This window comes from Colletes latitarsis, chromosome 10 (assembly GCF_051014445.1).
Source record: "Colletes latitarsis isolate SP2378_abdomen chromosome 10, iyColLati1, whole genome shotgun sequence".
In the NCBI taxonomy this organism is placed as follows: Eukaryota; Metazoa; Arthropoda; class Insecta; order Hymenoptera; family Colletidae; genus Colletes; species Colletes latitarsis.
Window position 1 is genome coordinate 10158808 of NC_135143.1, and position 18173 is coordinate 10176980.

General features: G+C 44.9%; 1 protein-coding gene across 1 annotated transcript; it reads left to right on the forward strand.

Annotated features, from left to right (window-relative positions):
* The first annotated feature begins 9610 nt into the window (after positions 1-9610).
* LOC143346772 (uncharacterized) lies at positions 9611-15093 on the forward strand. Its single transcript, XM_076775237.1, has one exon. It carries the CDS (start codon positions 9928-9930, stop codon positions 10906-10908), a length of 981 nt encoding a protein of 326 aa, XP_076631352.1. The 5' UTR covers positions 9611-9927; the 3' UTR covers positions 10909-15093.
* The last annotated feature ends 3080 nt before the right edge of the window (positions 15094-18173 follow it).

Here is an 18173-nt window from a genome sequence, read left to right on the forward strand (position 1 = left end):
GATGCAGCACAAATAAGAATTTTAACGCCTTTTTCCAACCGAATCAAATCTTCACGATAAATTTATGTTACTTACATCTGTAATGTTTTCTTTTTTTGGAATTTTCCACAATGTTGTAACAAAAATTTTGATCGCCGACCGTGTCAACGAGGTTACGATCTAAAACACCTGTAAAAAGGAACAACTTCGCGCCGAGAACACGACGGAAGCAAACAAACGCACGCGTGCATAGTAATTTATAGTTTCAAAAAGAAATGTACCTACAATTTCAACCAAAGAAGTTTGTTCTAACACACAAAAATATTGAAGCAGCTACATTTATTTAATTATTTTGTATGGATCGTGTTGTTTCTTATACTACTAGCTTACATTATTTGCAGATCTCATTGACCTTTTCACGCTTGACGGTAACGCACATTCATTAACGCGTCGGAAAATTATTCCCTCAATTACGAGCGAATTTCTAAGCTAAAATTCGTTCGAAGGTCATTGTGTAGTGAGTCGTTACATAGTGCTATTTAAAAAACTCAAGGTGACCTGAGCTTTTTCCGAAACATTTTTTCTTCGATCAGGACGAACAAGACCTCTTTTCGGTTCGACTTCACAGAGATGATTGCCGAGTCCTCCGAAGAAGGAAAAGAAGCAGTCGAACGTAAGAGAAGAAGTGCCCATGTAAGTTTGAAAGAAGAAGAAAGTTCGCGGTTTCCGGAAAGAATCGGGAGTCAACGATTCCACGGACAGAACCTGTTAGACGAAATCGAGGAATTATCGCCAGTAGCAAGCGAGCGACACAAATTCGACAAGCGCGTCTCGTTTTAACGCTTCGTCGCCGCTGTGACGAATCATCCCCCGGCGTCAGGAAGGAGCGAACGCGCGGCGGAAGGAGCAAGAAGGAGGAAAAGAGTTCGAACGACGTCGCAAGAGGGGTAGGCGGATGAAGGAATGCGGAAAGCCACGAAGGCGTAAGCGCATCCCGGAGGACGTTGATTCTTTCTCGGAGCAGCCGGCTGATCAGTCTCGATTCCTGCGAAGCGTTTCGTGGCACCTGAAACACTCGCTGGAAATAATTACATTAATGGCGTCGTCGGGAGAAAGCCGTTGGATACATCGGCGGGATGCCCACCCCTCCAGTCTTCCTCCGAGGAACGGAAAGCAACCCCCGCGCCGGTTTCAATGGCGAAACATGGAACTGACGGAATAATGCTCCACCCACGGGCTAAGGTATACCAACGGGCTGCACCCCCGCGCGCAACCCTCTCGCACCTCGCGCCCTCCCCACCATCCAGCCTCGCGCTCCCTCACTTTCTTCCTGACAATGAATAATGCCATTCTACCGCGGTACCGGCGACAATGAGCGCGCACGTCCTGCTGGAAAGTAATTATCTTAATGTCGACGAGCCCAGCGCCGACGAATGGAGAACACTCGCGCGACGGCTGTCCTTGTGTGAGAGATCTCTTGCCTTGGTTACTCCGGTTGCCTTTGCCCGCACCAACCCCGTGCGCGCAAACCACCTCCAACCCACCTCCCTCTCCTCCCCGTTCGCTTTTCCTTTTGCTTTCCTTCCTTCCTTCCTTCCTTCCTTCCTTCCTTCCTTCCTTCCTTCCTACCTTCCCTGCTTACTTGCCCCGTTGTTTCGCTCTTGGATGCGGATTGTGCGCGGCACAATATCGATGCCGCGAACCGTTCCCGCGATATCGTGACAAATCGTGTCACAACACGCGCCGCGATTGTTCATGCGGCTGATGGATGCGCCGTGGAAGCGCCCGGGACCTTATTTGGTAGCTCGATGGTCGTCCGGGGGATGGACTACAGTAGGCCAAACAGCGATTCTAGCTGGTAAAACGTCGAACGTTGAAGGTTCTTAGAGAATCGACGAATTTTAGTTTTCCAGCGACTTTGCGATCCACGCCGATTTTAAGAGTATTTTGCAGGCTTATAGATTTAGTAGAATGTAGAAGTTATGGTCGCGGATGGCCAGTCAGTTATGAATAAGATAAATTAGCGACTCATTAACGAAGAGTATATAAAATACATTTATCGTTACTAAATCAATTTTTCGCTCTATGTTCCTCAAGCGTATAATTCTGTAGCTAATCGTATATTAAAATTTGAAATTTTCAGCAAACAAATATTGGAGTTGTATGCCGATCATCGAAAAAAGAAGAATTCACTCCACTGAGTGGTGTTTCGGATTGTTACGGGACACGTTGTTGGACCATCGATCGGTGTAGTTTTCAGAAATCTCTGATGGGCGACTGGAGAACGATGGCTTTTGATGTTTGCTTTGTGTACCGGGGTCGTAGAGAAAGGTATTTATTCATTTACCTTTTGTTTCCTATTCTACGTCCTTGTTGTATAATTTACTTGCATAAACAGAAAATTAAAACACGAGAGAAAAGTTAAAATCTTATAAAAATCTAATCCAGTATGACAGGTGTAATTTGCAATAAAAAAAATGTTTTCTTTTCTGGCTTTCTTCCCATTTTGAAATTTTGAAAACCGCTTCTGATGCTCTTTCAAATTTAAAATACGTTCATTGTATGCTTCATTTGTACTCGTTTTTTCTCTGTTTGAATGAACAGACTTAAAAAGAAGTTTGTAAAGCATATTGTCGAGATACGATTCGAGTGCTCGTTTAAAATAAGATAATCAACGAAATTCCTTACGGAACGACCTAATATATTTGAACGTTTCAATGTATCTCAACGAATTTCGTTACATATCCGTCAGAACGAACACTGCCACGTCATCGAGCAGATTCTCGTCGTTCAAAAAATGGACGGAAGAAATTGATAAATCTGTCCGTACTCGAGACGTTGAAGAGCGCCTCGATAAATCGATTGCATTAAAATCGAGCCCGGGATCTGATCCGGGAGTCTACCGGTGCGAGAGCGTAGCCCGTAATTCCATTGGTGTGCCTGCAGGCGAGAGATTCTTTGTAATCGACACGAAAGAAGGGTAGGGGAGGAGGAAGAGGAGGGAACGGAAGGACGAAGGAGGAAAGAAAAAGTGCGTTTTACCGTGACCACCCGGATCGCATTATTCCCTCCTCTTTTCCAATCTCAATTAGTCATTACGTCTCACGGCGCGGCGTAGCGCCGATGCCCTCCTCGAAACCCCCTCGACGTCCTACGCCCTGTTTCTGCATTAATTGCGTCTACGTCGGTCTACGTGGCCCCTTTCGCCACCCCCGAGCTCCTCGATTCGCTGCCCTCCCCCACCCTCCGTCAGCCTTTACGGGGTGTTTCGACGAGGATTAGTGTCGACGCCACGAGCCGCATAATTCGCCCCCCTATCCCCCCCCCCCTCCTTACTACTCGAGAAAATCAGATCCGCGAGCGACTAGCGCGAGAATCGCGCCCTCCAAGACGTTGTTTACGTGGTAAAATCCTGCTCGCGTATTGTAATGACTTTGCCAGTCGAGCGTTAACTCTCGATAATCGATCGTAACGATTTCTGTCGTCATTCGGCCGTTCGTCGATCTTCAAAAACTTACCGTTTGGATAGATTTATTTTTGACTGGAACGGGCGTGACACATTTTTGGACTATATTGTAGTAAACACATCCGTGGTTGTAATTTGCATAGTTTGCTTTGACGGAGATTTGTATAGAAGCGTTGAAAATGCATTTGTTGCATAGTGTTCTGGGTGGGTTCCTGTTATAGGAATAAGTGAGATAGCAGGAGGAAAGAAAATTCAATGGTCAGTCGAGTAATTGTGAAAGAGGTACAGATTTTGCGTGTTCCTCTATTGGCGAGTGCAGGAGGTGTCGCCACAGTGTTGTTGTATCTACTAGTGGGTCTTACTCTTCATAGGCGAGTCGGTGGATTTATTTATTTATTTAATCATTGCACGAGTAGAACCCATTTCTCTATTTACCCTTTTCTTTCATTCATCAACAACATGGTTCAAGCCAAAGACCAAAAAGAATAATACTTTCCGTGTTGAAAGACGAGTAAACAAACTAATGCGTGTTTATTTTAAAACGAGAAGACCCGAAGCCTACATTTTTCAAATTCGCGAATACTGGCTGGTATCCGACGTTAAGAACCACCCTGTAGATCGCACGTGTGTTCACGCACGCGGTGGACTTCAACCGGTCGTCAGTCGCACGAACGTGTTCTCGGGGGTGCAGGGGGGTGGCCGCGATCTCGGCGCACGGTAACAGTGCACCCACTTCACCCTCGCTATCCAGGCCGCCCAGCAACCCCCTACACCCACCCACAAAACCGGAGAGGCAGTCGCTAATTACGCAACGCGTTCGAGCGTGCACGTCGGGGTGGCGACGTGGCACCGTCATGGGCCCGTGTATCCCTCGTCCTCCCCCTTCCTCCTTCCTTCCATCCCTCCGTCCAACCCCTGCTCTGTCTTGTTCCCTCTTACCCGCCGCTTTCTGGTACTTTTGCGATTGCCTATAATCACCCAAAGTACGCTACGATTGCGTTCCGTTCTGCCCCACCTGCTTCCAGGACCGACTAACCCCTCTTATAAACTCACCCGTTTCCCCCCCGCGCTTTCATGCCCCTTTCCTCCGACGAGCTCCAACGGCTCGGCCGCGTCGAGCAGTCGACTTAATTTGCAGGATCAACACGGGAACGTCGCGCGGATAATCCGGCGCATCCGAATTACACGCTCGACGTGCCGTCTAGATACACCGAGCAGCACCTGCGGACTTGACAGAGGAGGAGGACGATTACTAATTAGCCGGGATTTTGCCACCTGGATGAGAGCAGCTCACCTCCCATCCTTGTTCGGCCGGTGTGACCTCCAAGAGACGAGCCATCTTCCGTGCAGTCGCTTGGATCCGATTTGCGGATGAAAGTGGCAACCCTGAAGTACCTCGTTAATTGAATGACTGCGTTCCCCTTGCGGTCGGTTGACTCGGAAATTTGTTTCTTGTAATCCTTGCATGGTGGTTTTTAAGGATGTACACGCGGGCGGAGATAATGCCAGCGTTAGATAATTTTAATTTACAGTTGCTCGATTGTTACGGACGTACGTTCGACAATCTTGAAATGTAATGTTAATCTTATCGAAATAATTAGATCCAAACCATACTAGGTCTACGTGTAATCTAATTAACAATCGCATCGAACTTTTTGTTGCATTCATATACAGTACCTAATAGTGGACTGCTTTTTATCAGAAGAAATTTATAAATAATATGACGTTTAAGCTTATTCCAACCATAACGTCGGAGTATCTATGCAGCGCAGTAACATAACGTATAAACTTTATCAGATTCTGTTCCAACGTCTTCAACTGACGGTTAAAGTTCGTCCAAGTTCGCTAAACAGTAAACTGATCTCAACGTCCGCCTGTAGCATCGTTGAACCCGTTTCGATCAGTTCATATCGCGCGTCTGACTAATTGTCGAAAGCTTAATTAATCGTTCGTTCCGTTTGAAGTTCAATTTATCGGTCGATGCCGAATCTGCGAAAGATGGAGTCGGCGTTACTGGCCCGTTCGATTTTCCTATTCGCCGACGGTGCTCCAGTAACGCGCGAATCACGGGGCAAAGGGAGACAATGGCCGAGTGAAAAGAAAGCAGAAAAGAAAAGAAATATCAGCCGTAGAGCGAGCGAAGCGAAACGCATTCGCGAGCTTGCACTCACGAAATCGTAATCTCCGGCAAGAGATAAAGACGTGCATTGTTTGGAGCCCCGCGATTCTCACGGCACTTCCACAGAGATCGACCTTGGCAATAGCTCCGATAGGGCGAGAAAACATCAACGGAGAGTCCCCAGACGGATCTCGGGGCTCATTCGAAATTCACAGGACCCGGAATAAGCGAAAGGGGGCTGGTTCGTCGCTGGGGGCGGAGTGGCTTGTGGTCGATGAGAAAAGATTTCGTCGCTAATGGCAATCATTAAACGGGGACAACGGGTTTTCATACGTGCACACCAGAAGGTATACGGCTTCCTCGAATGGTTGAAGGCGGATGGCAAGGTGGTGAAAAGAGAGGTTGGTTTGTTGGGGCTGGAGAAGAGGAAGAGTGGGAGGCGGGGGTGGCTATACTTAAATTACCTAGGAAGCATCGCTGGCATTCATACGTGGGATAAGCATTGTCATCCCGGGGGATTGTCTCACAGACACCTCGCTGGCACATGCTTTATGAAGTAGAGGGTAGCGGGCCGGTGCCGGGGGTGGCTCGGTGAGACGCGGCCGTCGGAGTGGGAGGGAAAGGGGTTTGGAAGGAAGTCGAAGCTTTATTAGGTAGATAACCGAGATGCGAGCTGCGTTATATAGATGCCCATCCACGCTGAGCTGCCTCGTTTTACTCACTTCAATGCTTAATGGAATTGAGTTCTTGTAAGCGCCCTCGGCCCCTCCCCCTCTCACTAGTCACCCCGTTCGCCCGACGACCAACCCCGTGCTCCCCTCGAGGCTGTTTGGCGGCAATGGGGGAGGGAGAGTCGAAGGGACAGCACAGGCGGAGGACATGAGATAATTGGTATTTTGTCTCGCCAAATCCTTTGTATCTCGAGTTTTAATTGACTTCGAGATTTTTCAATACCAATTTGCACCCGACTGCATACAGGGGAAGGAACGTGTGAGTGGCGACTCGGCCGGCCTGTGTGCGTCTGTGCTCGGACGCGCGCGTATTTTACAGAATCCGGATCGACGGAATGGCGACCATCCGTCGACGGATTCTTCTACTTTTTTTTTTTTTTGTCCCGCGGAAGAGTCCGGCTTCCCTTTTCCCCTCTTTTTCGGGCATTAATCGCTTTCTCCCACTGTTTACCGTTCTCTTATTGGCGCTACGCCCTTCCCCGCTCCTCCTCCTCCTCCTCCTCTCGGAACCCCGACGAACGCCATCGACGATTTTCTAAATAGGAAGAGATTTTGGTAATAATTGGCTCAACGGGGTTAGCTTATCCCTGATATCATTTTTCTTGCTAACTATTTGACAATAAATATGGAGTGACGATTTTGAAATTAGTACTCGAAGCTGTCATAAGCACAAAATTAATTTCCAAATTAACGCGTCTTTTGGAATAATCACTTTTATTGTGCTGTTACTCGTTTGTATATACTTGAATCGATTTTTAATGAAAATATGTTATATACGAACATCTTAGGCTCGGCTGTATCTGCGTTCTTCTTTCCTATCGTCAAAAAACTATGTCGTTTTATAATTTCTATAGACCGTATAACCTACATATAATAATGAGTCTTTGCCCGTTAATAAAAAGAAATGTTCCCGGAAGTCGAATTTGACAGAAGTCAACAAAGTCAAGTGAATACAAAAAACAAACGAAAGTTGGCAAAGGGTGTAACAGTTTTTCCAGGTCCTCTATAATCTGAATTACAAGCGTTCCAAAAGCAAGGAAGAGTTCAATAACATTTCATATTGTAAAAAGAAGAAGTACAAGTCACAGGAGGAAAATGGCCTCGTCCTTCGTCGGTATAAAATTATTCCAAGTTACCCATTACAACGACGCCGCTCGGTCGAACGGCGCTCCGTTCCAAAATGCAGGAAGCTCAATCGATTATTTGAAAATCGAAGTAAGGAGACACCGCGCCGAGGCGTACGCGCCTCCTCGGCACAAAAGCACAAACGACTAATGCAGTTCACCGACAGAGAGAGCTTTTATTCGTTCGCATTGCTGAATGTCCTTTGGGAGCCGAGGGCGCGGTGAGTCGAGATTGGGAAAGGGGCACCGCTCGCTCCTTTCGCCGCTGTTGCTTTCCATTCTAATCCAAGTGCCTGTCGTCGAGAGATTTTTTGTATTGTTCCTCAGATTTCCCACAGGAAAGGAACTGGCAGATTTCAACCCTTTATTGTTTCTATAGGAGGGAGGAAGAAGGACGTCAACATGCGAATTCTGATTAATTACTCAACGAAACGACCTCCGGATTAGTCGCGTCAGCAAAGAAACGGTGTTAATGATTCCCTCGTAATTATGTCAGATTGTTGCGCCCGCGAAACGATCCTTGTCTGCGAACGGGGCGCGAAATTTGACTAATTTTCGCGTTTCTCAAAGTTTTCTGGTTACAGGATGAAACAAACATTCGAGCAAACGAAAGATATTTCCTAGGTGTACTGGAGGGAAACAAAAAAGGTAAAAATTGTTCCTCTTATACAGGATGCTTTAGAAAAAAAATCCCAAACTTTGGTATTATATTCTATTTCCTCTGAGAATGGAAAGTCACATAAATATCTAAGAATATCTAAGATAGAGTATTTTAAAAATGTTCAAAATTTATTTAAAGAAATTACTGAAAAGGATATGACGCATGTCCCTAAAAAATTCTAATACAATCTGCTTTGTGCTGAGTTTTAGACTTTTTGGCATCCGAGTACCTGCTCTCTCCGATTCTAAGGGTTGGAACGTGTCTACTAGAATATTAATGGGTGTTCTTCAATTGTTATTCTACAACCTATAACCAACAACAGCGTGAGTGTCTACGATATATTTTAAAATATTTAACTTGTTACTTTGACTTCGCTCTACCATATTGCTGAGGGGGATTCTCCTTTGCTGACATTTCCATAATATAATTGTAATAATAGGTTTATCTTCATCTGTTAAAATTTTTATATGGTAGGTTAACCCCTGGTGTTTCAAGAATTCATTTTAATAGAAGCGACTAGCTAATTCAATGCAATTTTTTATTACCATTTTAGGGGATTAAAACGGTCCTTCTTTCTAGTCAAATTTATAAATTTGTTCGTTCGTTTTGTCAATTAACTACATAAACCTAGAATCGAGTCTTGGCGATATTATGCAATGTCAAGAGGTTAATTTTCGGTTGTTGACATTTGCATAATACCACTTGGGTAAAGCAATTATTTAACAGTATTTATTTCTGGAATCGGACGAGGGATAAAAAAAAAAACATCCCCTGGCAACGAAGCGTTAAAAGAGTAACGTAGACGCGTTCCAACGTATTCAGCAGCGATAAATCCACCTCAAAGATCTTCGCTGAAATTGAAGGTGTCCGAAGAATGCGAAGAAAAATGTCATACACCCCCGTGGAACAATCGGGGCTGCGGTCTATCGGGGTCACCGGTGAGTAAAGGTGGTCACGGAAGTCCGAGCAAAGAAGTTAATCCAACCGAAGATCCTCGAGCCCGTTGACCAGAAGAATCTTCCGCGTTCTCCTGGCAGTTGAAGAGGGGTGAACGAGAGCGAGGGTGGAAGGGAGCGTAACCAATTATCGCGCGATATCGCGCCGCTGGTGGCGTGCGCGCCAGTACACGAACAGAGAGCTAGTCAATAACGGGCAGCCTATACGCTATTTGTACTTCATCGTATCGAGGTAATCAATAATAATAATTGCAGCTCGCGGTCTCCGAGGTAGCAGCAGCCCTCCTCAGTCCGGTAGGGTACAGAGGGGTTGCTGTTTCTGGTCGGTGTGCTGGTGTCACTTAGTGGGGAGAAAGGGTAGAAAAGGTACGCCGTAGACCGAAGCAACTTCGACGAATAGCGTGAAGAGGGTCGGTTCGTGGGCGCGGCGTACGACGCTCTGCGTCGGTTCCGCCCTCGAAATCCTGATGAACAGAGACAGCCATCGGGGGAAAGAGAGAGAGAGGAAGTATGGATCCCTCCGGCAGGTCGTGGACCGGTCCTACGGGCAGTCCACGCTCAGTCGACACCGGCACTCCATTCGAGCACGTTCGACCGTTTTGCCGCGCTCGCTTGCATCCAACTCGACATCTCGTTTCCGACACTTGTGGATTTTTATTGCTCGTACCTCGAGTCCGGTGTTCGTCACGCTACGCGATCTTTCAGCGAGGGCGAAGACGGAGGCGACATCAGTTAGTGGATGAACGCGAGGATTAGGACGATAACCGAGCGCGACGGTGGTCCGCTCGTAAGTGCGTGAAGTTCAAAGAAAAGCTACGAGGGGTGGCAGTCCATCGATACAGCCTGTGGGATCTTGGTCGGTTCGCTCGAATTCGCAACGACGAGGTGACCATGATGAGCTCTCACCAACAACACCCCGGTTACGGGTTCCTGTCGGGCATGGACCTGCACTCCGTGCACCACGTGAGCCAGGACATGAACGTGGCCAGCCAACAATCCGCCGCGTCCCAGGAGCAACACATCAAGAGGCCAATGAACGCGTTCATGGTGTGGTCCAGGATCCAACGGAAGAAGATCGCCCTGGACAACCCGAAGATGCACAACTCGGAGATATCGAAGAGGCTCGGCGCCGAGTGGAAGCTTCTGTCCGACTCGGAGAAACGACCCTTCATCGACGAGGCAAAGCGTCTGCGGGCAATGCACATGAAAGAGCACCCGGACTACAAGTACCGTCCGCGAAGGAAGCCCAAGGTCCCGGTGTCCGCGGTGCCTGGAAAAGGTGGCTCGATGAGTCCCGGTGGCTTCCCCAGCTTCCCTCTGCCTCCGTACTTCGCCGCGCCAGCTGCTCCGGTCTCTCATCATCATCATCATCCGCACCCCCTCGATTATCCTCCGTTGCCGCCGTATTTTGGCTCCGCCTTCGACGCGGTCCACCTGAGCAAGCTAGTGGCCAGCAGTAACGGGACGGGGTCGTCGTCGTCGAGTGCAGCCGCGGCTGCAGCTGCGGCGGCGGCGGCGGACGCAGCCAACAACAACGCTGCCTCGGCGGCGGCGGTGGTCAGCAGCTTCTACTCCGGATTTTACTCATCGCCCACGACAGCAGGTAAGCCGTACCACAACACGGCGTCCCACTTGGGCCCGCTGTTCTCGACCGGACATCACACCGTGGGCGCCACCGCGCCTCATCCTCACCTTATGTTCACGTCCTCGTCGGCGACTGGGTCCGGCAGCATCGTCACGACCACCAGCAGTCCCGGCAGCAGTCCGGGTACCACTCCGATACCGTCGTCTCATCAGCAGGTGCCCAACCCGACGACATCGACCACGCTGGACCTTGAGCAGCTACGCAGACCGGTCTCCGTGATATTCTAGATTCGTAGACTCCGTCTAGGTTCGAGAACGTTTTCGATTCGTGGCGCGAAACGGCCACTCGGTGAGTTTTGGAACACCTCCGCGGCCCGCGGATCCGTCTCGATGTACAATTGAAGAGAACACGGCGTCCACGACGACGCTACTGCGCAGGTTTAGTTTTTAATCGTATGTGATCCGTATGTATATACTCGAGAGCTGGAGAGAATGCCCTGTTAGATGGAATTCACGTTTAGCGATCACGAGTTGCTCGGGGTCTCGTACGAGCGAGAAGACGTTGCTCGGGGACGTTCTTTGTTGCAGATTGTCCCTGAATGGTATTCAGATTCGATGGTCAGAAGGGTTATTTCGTATATCGTAACGTATCGCGCCAGGAGCATTCTTTGTAGTTACTCGCAGTACACGTGTATGTCCTCCTTCTCGCGCGGGAACCCGACGACGTATTTATATGCGTGACGCTCGAGGGCCGACCGAGATCGACGCATGTCCGAGATACAGGGACGAGGCACGTCCATGAGAATTGTCTGCTCTGTCCAGCACGAGCGGGCGGCGGCGAGATTTGAAGGTCGGGGGGCGGCCGATCACGGATCGACGTTCAGGGAAGGCTCGCTGGCAACGACGCGGATAATTGAATTAACATATTAATGCGCTGGAACAAAAGGGCCGTTTAGGCCTCGGGATTCGTTTTGCTTTATCGAATGGGGCCGTTCATTGTGCACGCCAGTGCCCTGTGAATGGAGCGTTCCCCCCCCCCCCCCTCCCGAAAGGTGTGGAGTTCATTGTTTTCGAATAATGTTTTCTAATTGCGGATGTGCCTTTACCTGTCGTCCGATCGTCTAAGTCGAAAACTTTTCACCGCTGTTTTCGAACACCCGTCGAGCTATTGGCTATTCGTAGCGGTACTTTCAATTCTGCGTTACGATCTATTACGGTAGTACCTCTATTATCCGAGTGTTCGACCATAACAGACCTTTTTTCGTTTGAAATATTTTTCCATAACGGTAAAAATCATTTGCTACAAAAATTTAGTAAAAATCTTTAACCGCAGTCGAGAAATTTTTGTTGTGAACTTTTCTAGAAACGATTTTATTCTTTTAAATTACACGATACTTTTAGCGTATACATATCAATATCTTTCCTTGTAGTTCCGGGTTGTAGCGCAACTCTAGTTAAGGGATAATGACGCCAAAGCGATATAGTAATTAATATATTCATGACTAAAAACTGCATGGTATAGAGGAAGCTACGATTACTGGTATTAAATATGTCTATGTTAGGTTTTACCTATTTGTAACGCAAGGACGAGGGTGTAAATGGTTAAAAGCAATTTTACGTAGATACGTTTAAAAAAAATTTATGGAGACTTGTAACAAGAATCGTCAGTTCATAATTTATCTTCATTATTTTAGAGACAAGAGTGTTTTCCGTTATCCAAAAATTTCTTTGCTCGGTGTCTCCATGTAGTTCGAATAATAGAGATTTTATTATATTCTCGTTTGATTTGAGGAACAGGCCTGGGTCTCGTTTAGCGACGTTTTACGCGCCATTGGCTCTCGAGCGTCGTTACCGTTCGTTTTAATATATCGTTTGTACGGATGTAAATAATACGTAATATACAATCCGCGTAGGTTAAGCACCGCACGCGAACGAGTCCTAGCGACTGTTCGCTCGGCTAGCGAATAGTTTTCGTGGGACGGTACGTCCGGTCTCCGTCAGATCTCGTTCTAGCTCACGCGTCCGCCTACTCGATAGGCGCTCCAAGCTCGAACTTTCAAGACTTCCGGGTATCAGGCACACCAAGTCCTCTGCAGAAGGGCCTGCCAGTTACAGAGAACTCAAACTGACACAAAGAATGTAATTATCGATTGTGTATGATCTTATAATCGGTTAACGATTTGCCAATAATAAGCACTATCCGTTAGTGCAACGATTTCGTCTCGGATCTATCAATTGGAGTATCACTCGTCGAGTTTTTTCCGAATACTATTCAACAAATTGCTGTACAGATCATGTATTCGAATATTCGTAGCATTTAAATAGTTTGACCATGCGGAGCGTAAATTAAATTCTCCTTTAAATTTCATTTTTCTTAAGTATTCGAATCACGATATCCGACTATTCAAATATTCGAATATTAGAGTACGATAGGTTGTAGAACAACCTTTCACATTTTGTTATTATTATTGAAATAATCGTATCGAGTTGTACAAATTATTGTATGAAAAATCGTAGGGTTTGGTAGACAAGTTTAAAACGTTTTTAATGTACGTTAAGTTTCCAAAGATACTTGGGGGGCGTCTGAAAGATAAACGAGCTTTCTGGAGAGCAGAATTGAACCGAATTTAATAGGAATTATCGACGAACGAAGACTTTATGTAGCTTTTTTATTAAGAAATTTTTATTCGTTAAACGTAAAACATGGATTGTAGAATTCAGATTGTAATTTTTATTGGAGAAACAATGCATCAAAAGTTATTTATTTTTTATTCGTTGCCCGAAATTTGTTATTTGGAATGTCAACTATCGATCGCGAGCTAGAGATCTACGGAGAAGTCCGTCCTCAGCGAATGAACATTTCGTCCAGGACGCGGATCTAGAGATCGCACTTTTTCGCCGGCGAGAAGCTTCGTATGTGATATATTCCGTCTTTGATCCGTGGATCGTCGGAGCGCCGTGCGTCCTCGTGACCCTCCATAGGGGCAAAGCGAATCAGGAGCGAGTCTCTGCCTCCAACTTATGGTTTCCGACCGTCCCGGATGTAGTGTTTCTGCCGATCAATGGAGAAATAGTTTCGAGGAATTTATTTACCGCTGTTGCACAGCTTGCAAAACCACGACAATTTGTAATTAACGCGACGATTTCTTTAAATTGATATTAAACGTGTTTATATATACCGGATGTTACCGAAGTAGACAATCAAACTGTGGCAATATATTCTGCGTGTAAGGTTTAGAAACGATGTGTTATGTCTGGGGATTTCCTAAGTATTTGCGCATGCTTGTTTAAATAAATTATGATTCGAGGAAACTAATGATTTTTCTCTATCGTTAAATGGACTTTTCCAGGCTCCTTTCGTAGGAATCAGTCTATTTTCAAAAATTCATCCACTGTCAATTTAGTTTTTGGTTCATATCATCGAGGAACATCGGTTGTTTAAACTCACTTCAACGACTTAATATAAATGACGAAAGTCTTACGGTTTGATCTAGTAGAATTATATTTGTGTATCCTTGTATTAGGTAAAAAGTTTGCACAGTTAAATACGCAAAGATTTATGAAATGCTTTAAGAATGGAACAACAGGTTTGAACGAATCGATCGGTTACTATTAATACGCTATTCAGTCTTGTCGATTCAAGACTAACACGATTATAAAAATTGTATCTCGTCCTTTTGTTGTTAATATTTAATATAGTTTTTAATTTACGTTCATAAAACTTTTTAAAATAATTCTACATTGAAACATCGTGTATATACGAAGAGAGTTGCGCGTGCAATCGAATAAAATAAATTTCTCGAATTATTTTTCGCTCGTAATTCGCAGCGCTACTTTACTAAGCTCTTCTCGAAAGCATTTTCGTCGCCCAATGGTCCGGATGTAAATAGACCAGTCGTTAACTGTGATTTCGTTACGTCGTGAACGTGTTTTACGCGAGAACTCGCGTCGAACGCGGCCGATCACGTGTGCGTGTCGTTTCCGTAGATTTAAAGAAAAAAAAGTCGCCTCGTACCTCTTGTTGTAACTAACGTCTAGAGCACACACGCTAAATAGTTGCACCGTGTATAGGGTTATTTATCAGGACGATCGTGTCCGACGAATCACTTATTTCAATATTCCGGTTTCCCTTCGTTTTTATTTAAATCATTTTTGTCTGTGTACATACACGCATGCATGTGAGTTGCTCGTGCGTTTCTTCGATGTTGTCCAAACGTACGTAAGACGCTAGTCCGTAAGAGAACGAAACGTCTCGACGATGGTGTACGCGCGTCGATCGAGAGCTTGTACACTGTGTTTTGTTATGAATAAATTGTTATTATTCGTTTGTGCACGAACAACGTTCGTTGAACGATCGATCGAAATTCACACGGGCGGGGGTTTGATTCTAAAAAGATGTTCGTCGCCAGATCTTCGACACAGAGAATTTATCGTCGAGCGACAAGGCGAGTGGAGGGAGTAAAGGAACAATGTCTCTTATCGTATATGTGCATATATTTATTATTATCGACGAATCGAAGTAATAAATGACTCTATGAATTTCCATTAATCGAAATCTATTATTTACGTGAACCTTGACCATCGAAATATAATCGCAACCTTCGCTCTCTACAACCCAAATTACATTCGACTTCTGGAAAGCGTCCTAAGATCTAGTAGTATGTATCAAGTACTAATGAAAACTATAACTGACACTAGATCTCAAAAACGTAGATTTTTCGTGACTTTAGAATCACATGACAGAGGGTTAATTGGGAACTCAATAAAAATAAACCTAACATTTCTGCTTCAGTTTATTCATGGACGAATAAGTAATCGAGTAATAATTTTTGTTTTGAAAGGTAAAACAAAGGCCGTGCAATGGCGGGTTGAAGTTAACACATCGACGATTCAAGATAATGGAAGAAATTCTATCAAGCAACCGGAGAACAATATCGAATCGTTTTCAAGTGTAGCCTTCGTCAAGACCACCGATTGTTCCACGGTACTCGTTTCAACCCCTAACTGCCATCGGCCAAGATGGATTCGTTCGAGTTCGCTCTGGGTCAGGATTCGACCCGATGTTCGAAGATCGATCGGGTGCGCAGGTATATCCAATGAATCCCAAAGCGATCGCGATCGGAATCCGTCGAACGTCGGCGACGTTTCGCACGGCGAACAGCCGGCTGCAGGACAATGGCGAGGTGCGTGGTCCTGAACGAAATTTGTAACCTCGAATTTCCTCGCGACACTGGAGAAGCCCACGGCCATTGAAATCCGCCGCCCGGAGCAGGGAAAGGAGAATGAAAATAAAGAGAGAAGGAACCAGAGACGTCAGGTTCTTGTCAAACGACACCTCTCGTCTCGCTCCCTTCGCGTATATGCACGCACACGTATAATATTTTTCTCTATGCTCGGTCGGTCGGTGCATTGAAAAGTCTCACCCCGAATCGTCGAAGGTGACCACCCTTTGCTTTTATGGGGCGCAACAGGAGGGACGAGGATGGAGGATCTATCCGCGTTCCTCGCGTCACCCCAATGGGCATTGCGTTTCGCTATAACTACCCTCTGTTTAGAGGCCAATTGTATTGGCGCGGGGACCTTTTTACTCTTTTCACCCTAAGAAACCCCGCTGGCTCTGTTGGGCTGTTTCCTCGGTAGGGTGCACGCACTTTCGTTTCTCTATCGTTCGGCATCGTGTGTATACATTATACCTCCTATGCGTTCTCGCGCGCCGATAACGGGGCGCGAACTCCTTCTCCCCAGCACTTCCGGTCGGACTTCTTGACCGCCCTTTAGTCACGGTTCGCCTTTCAAATGGCTTTCCGTTCGACGCCGTTCTCCCAATGCCATGAGAAATATTTAAGGCCTGGGTGACAGGATGAGACAAGAGGACTTCGAAATTTTTTTTTCAACAGGTACATCGCTATACAAAATGTTTGTCTATCGTCTAAAAGTCCATACATTGAGCTACGAATCTACTAAATTTGCTTTGATACAAGCTTCCATATACAGGGTGTTCGGCCATCCCTAGGAAAAATTTTAATGGGAAATTCTAGAGGCTAAAATAAGACGAAAATCAAGGATACTAATTTGTTGATTGAGGCTTCGTTAGAAAGTTATAGAAACATTTCCGGCCACACAGTATATTTTCGGTAAAGAATTGTTTTCACGAAAGTACGTAGGATTTCGAGGGAATGTCTGTTCACCAAAAAAGATTATAATTAGCCCCCACAATTGAAAATAATTTTTTTAGAATGATTTGATATTTTTTAATTTCATCGAAAAATTTGTCCACTTATTAAATTTTTTTCTCGAAACTGCGTAGGAATTCGAAGGTATGTCTTTTCACCAAAAATGATTACAATTTACCCCTGGAACCGAAAATAATTTTTTTAGAATTAATTAAAAATTTTTTTTCTCGTCGAAAAATTTAGGCACCTACCCCCTGTCGATTTTTCTTAAAACTTCATTTTTCATTTTTAGTAATTTTGTTTGACACCCTACAGAAAAGTTGTCTAATACTTTTTTGTAGGTACCCATGAGCTCTACTTCAGAAAAAAGTTTCATTGAAATATATTCACAATTGTAGGAGTTATGGCAGTTTGAAGATTGGACCATTTTTACGAGGTTTTTCTCATTTTACAGTGTCAAGGACCAACTTTTCGAATATTTTTACGATTTGTACAGATTCTCCACAAAAATACGCGTAGTTTGCTTTTTTAAACATTAAAATCGTCCAATCCGTTCAGAAGTTATGACGTTTTAAAGATTCGCATGAAAATTCGGGCAGACATTTCTGGCCAGAAATTATATTTTCGGTAAGGAATTTTTTTCTCGAGACTGAGTAGGATTTCGGGGGTATGTCTATTCACCAAAAATGATTGCAATTTACCCCCGGAACCGAAAATAATTTTTTTAGAATTAATTAAAAATTTTTTTTTCGTCGAAAAATTTAAGCACCTACCTGTCGATTTTTTTTAAAAATTCCTTTTTCATTTTTAGTCATTTTGTTTGACACCCTACAGAAAAGTTGTCTAATACTTTTTTGTAGGTACCCATGAGCTCCACTTCAGAAAAAAGTTTCATTGAAATATATTCACAATTGTAGGAGTTATGGCTGTTTGAAGATTGGACCATTTTTACGAGGTTTTTCTTATTTTACGGGGTCAAGGATCAACTTTTTGAATATTTTTGCGATTTGTACATATTCTCCACCAAAATACGCGTAGTTTGCTTTTTTAAACATTAAAATCGTCCAATCCGTTTAGAAGTTATGACGTTTTAAAGATTCGCAAGAAATTTTTGAGCAACATTTCTGCCCATAAATTACATTTTCAATCAGGAATTTTTTTCTCGAAAATGATTAGGATTTCGGTAGTGTGTCTATTGACCAAAAATGATTGTAATTGACTCCCGCAACCAAAAATAATTTTTCTAGTATGATTTCAAATTTTTTAATTTTATCGACAATGTCCACCTCTTCAAATTTTTTTCTCGAAAGTGCGTAGGATTTCGGGGGTATGTCTATTCCCCAAGAATGACTGTAATTGACCTCCGCAACCGAAAATAAT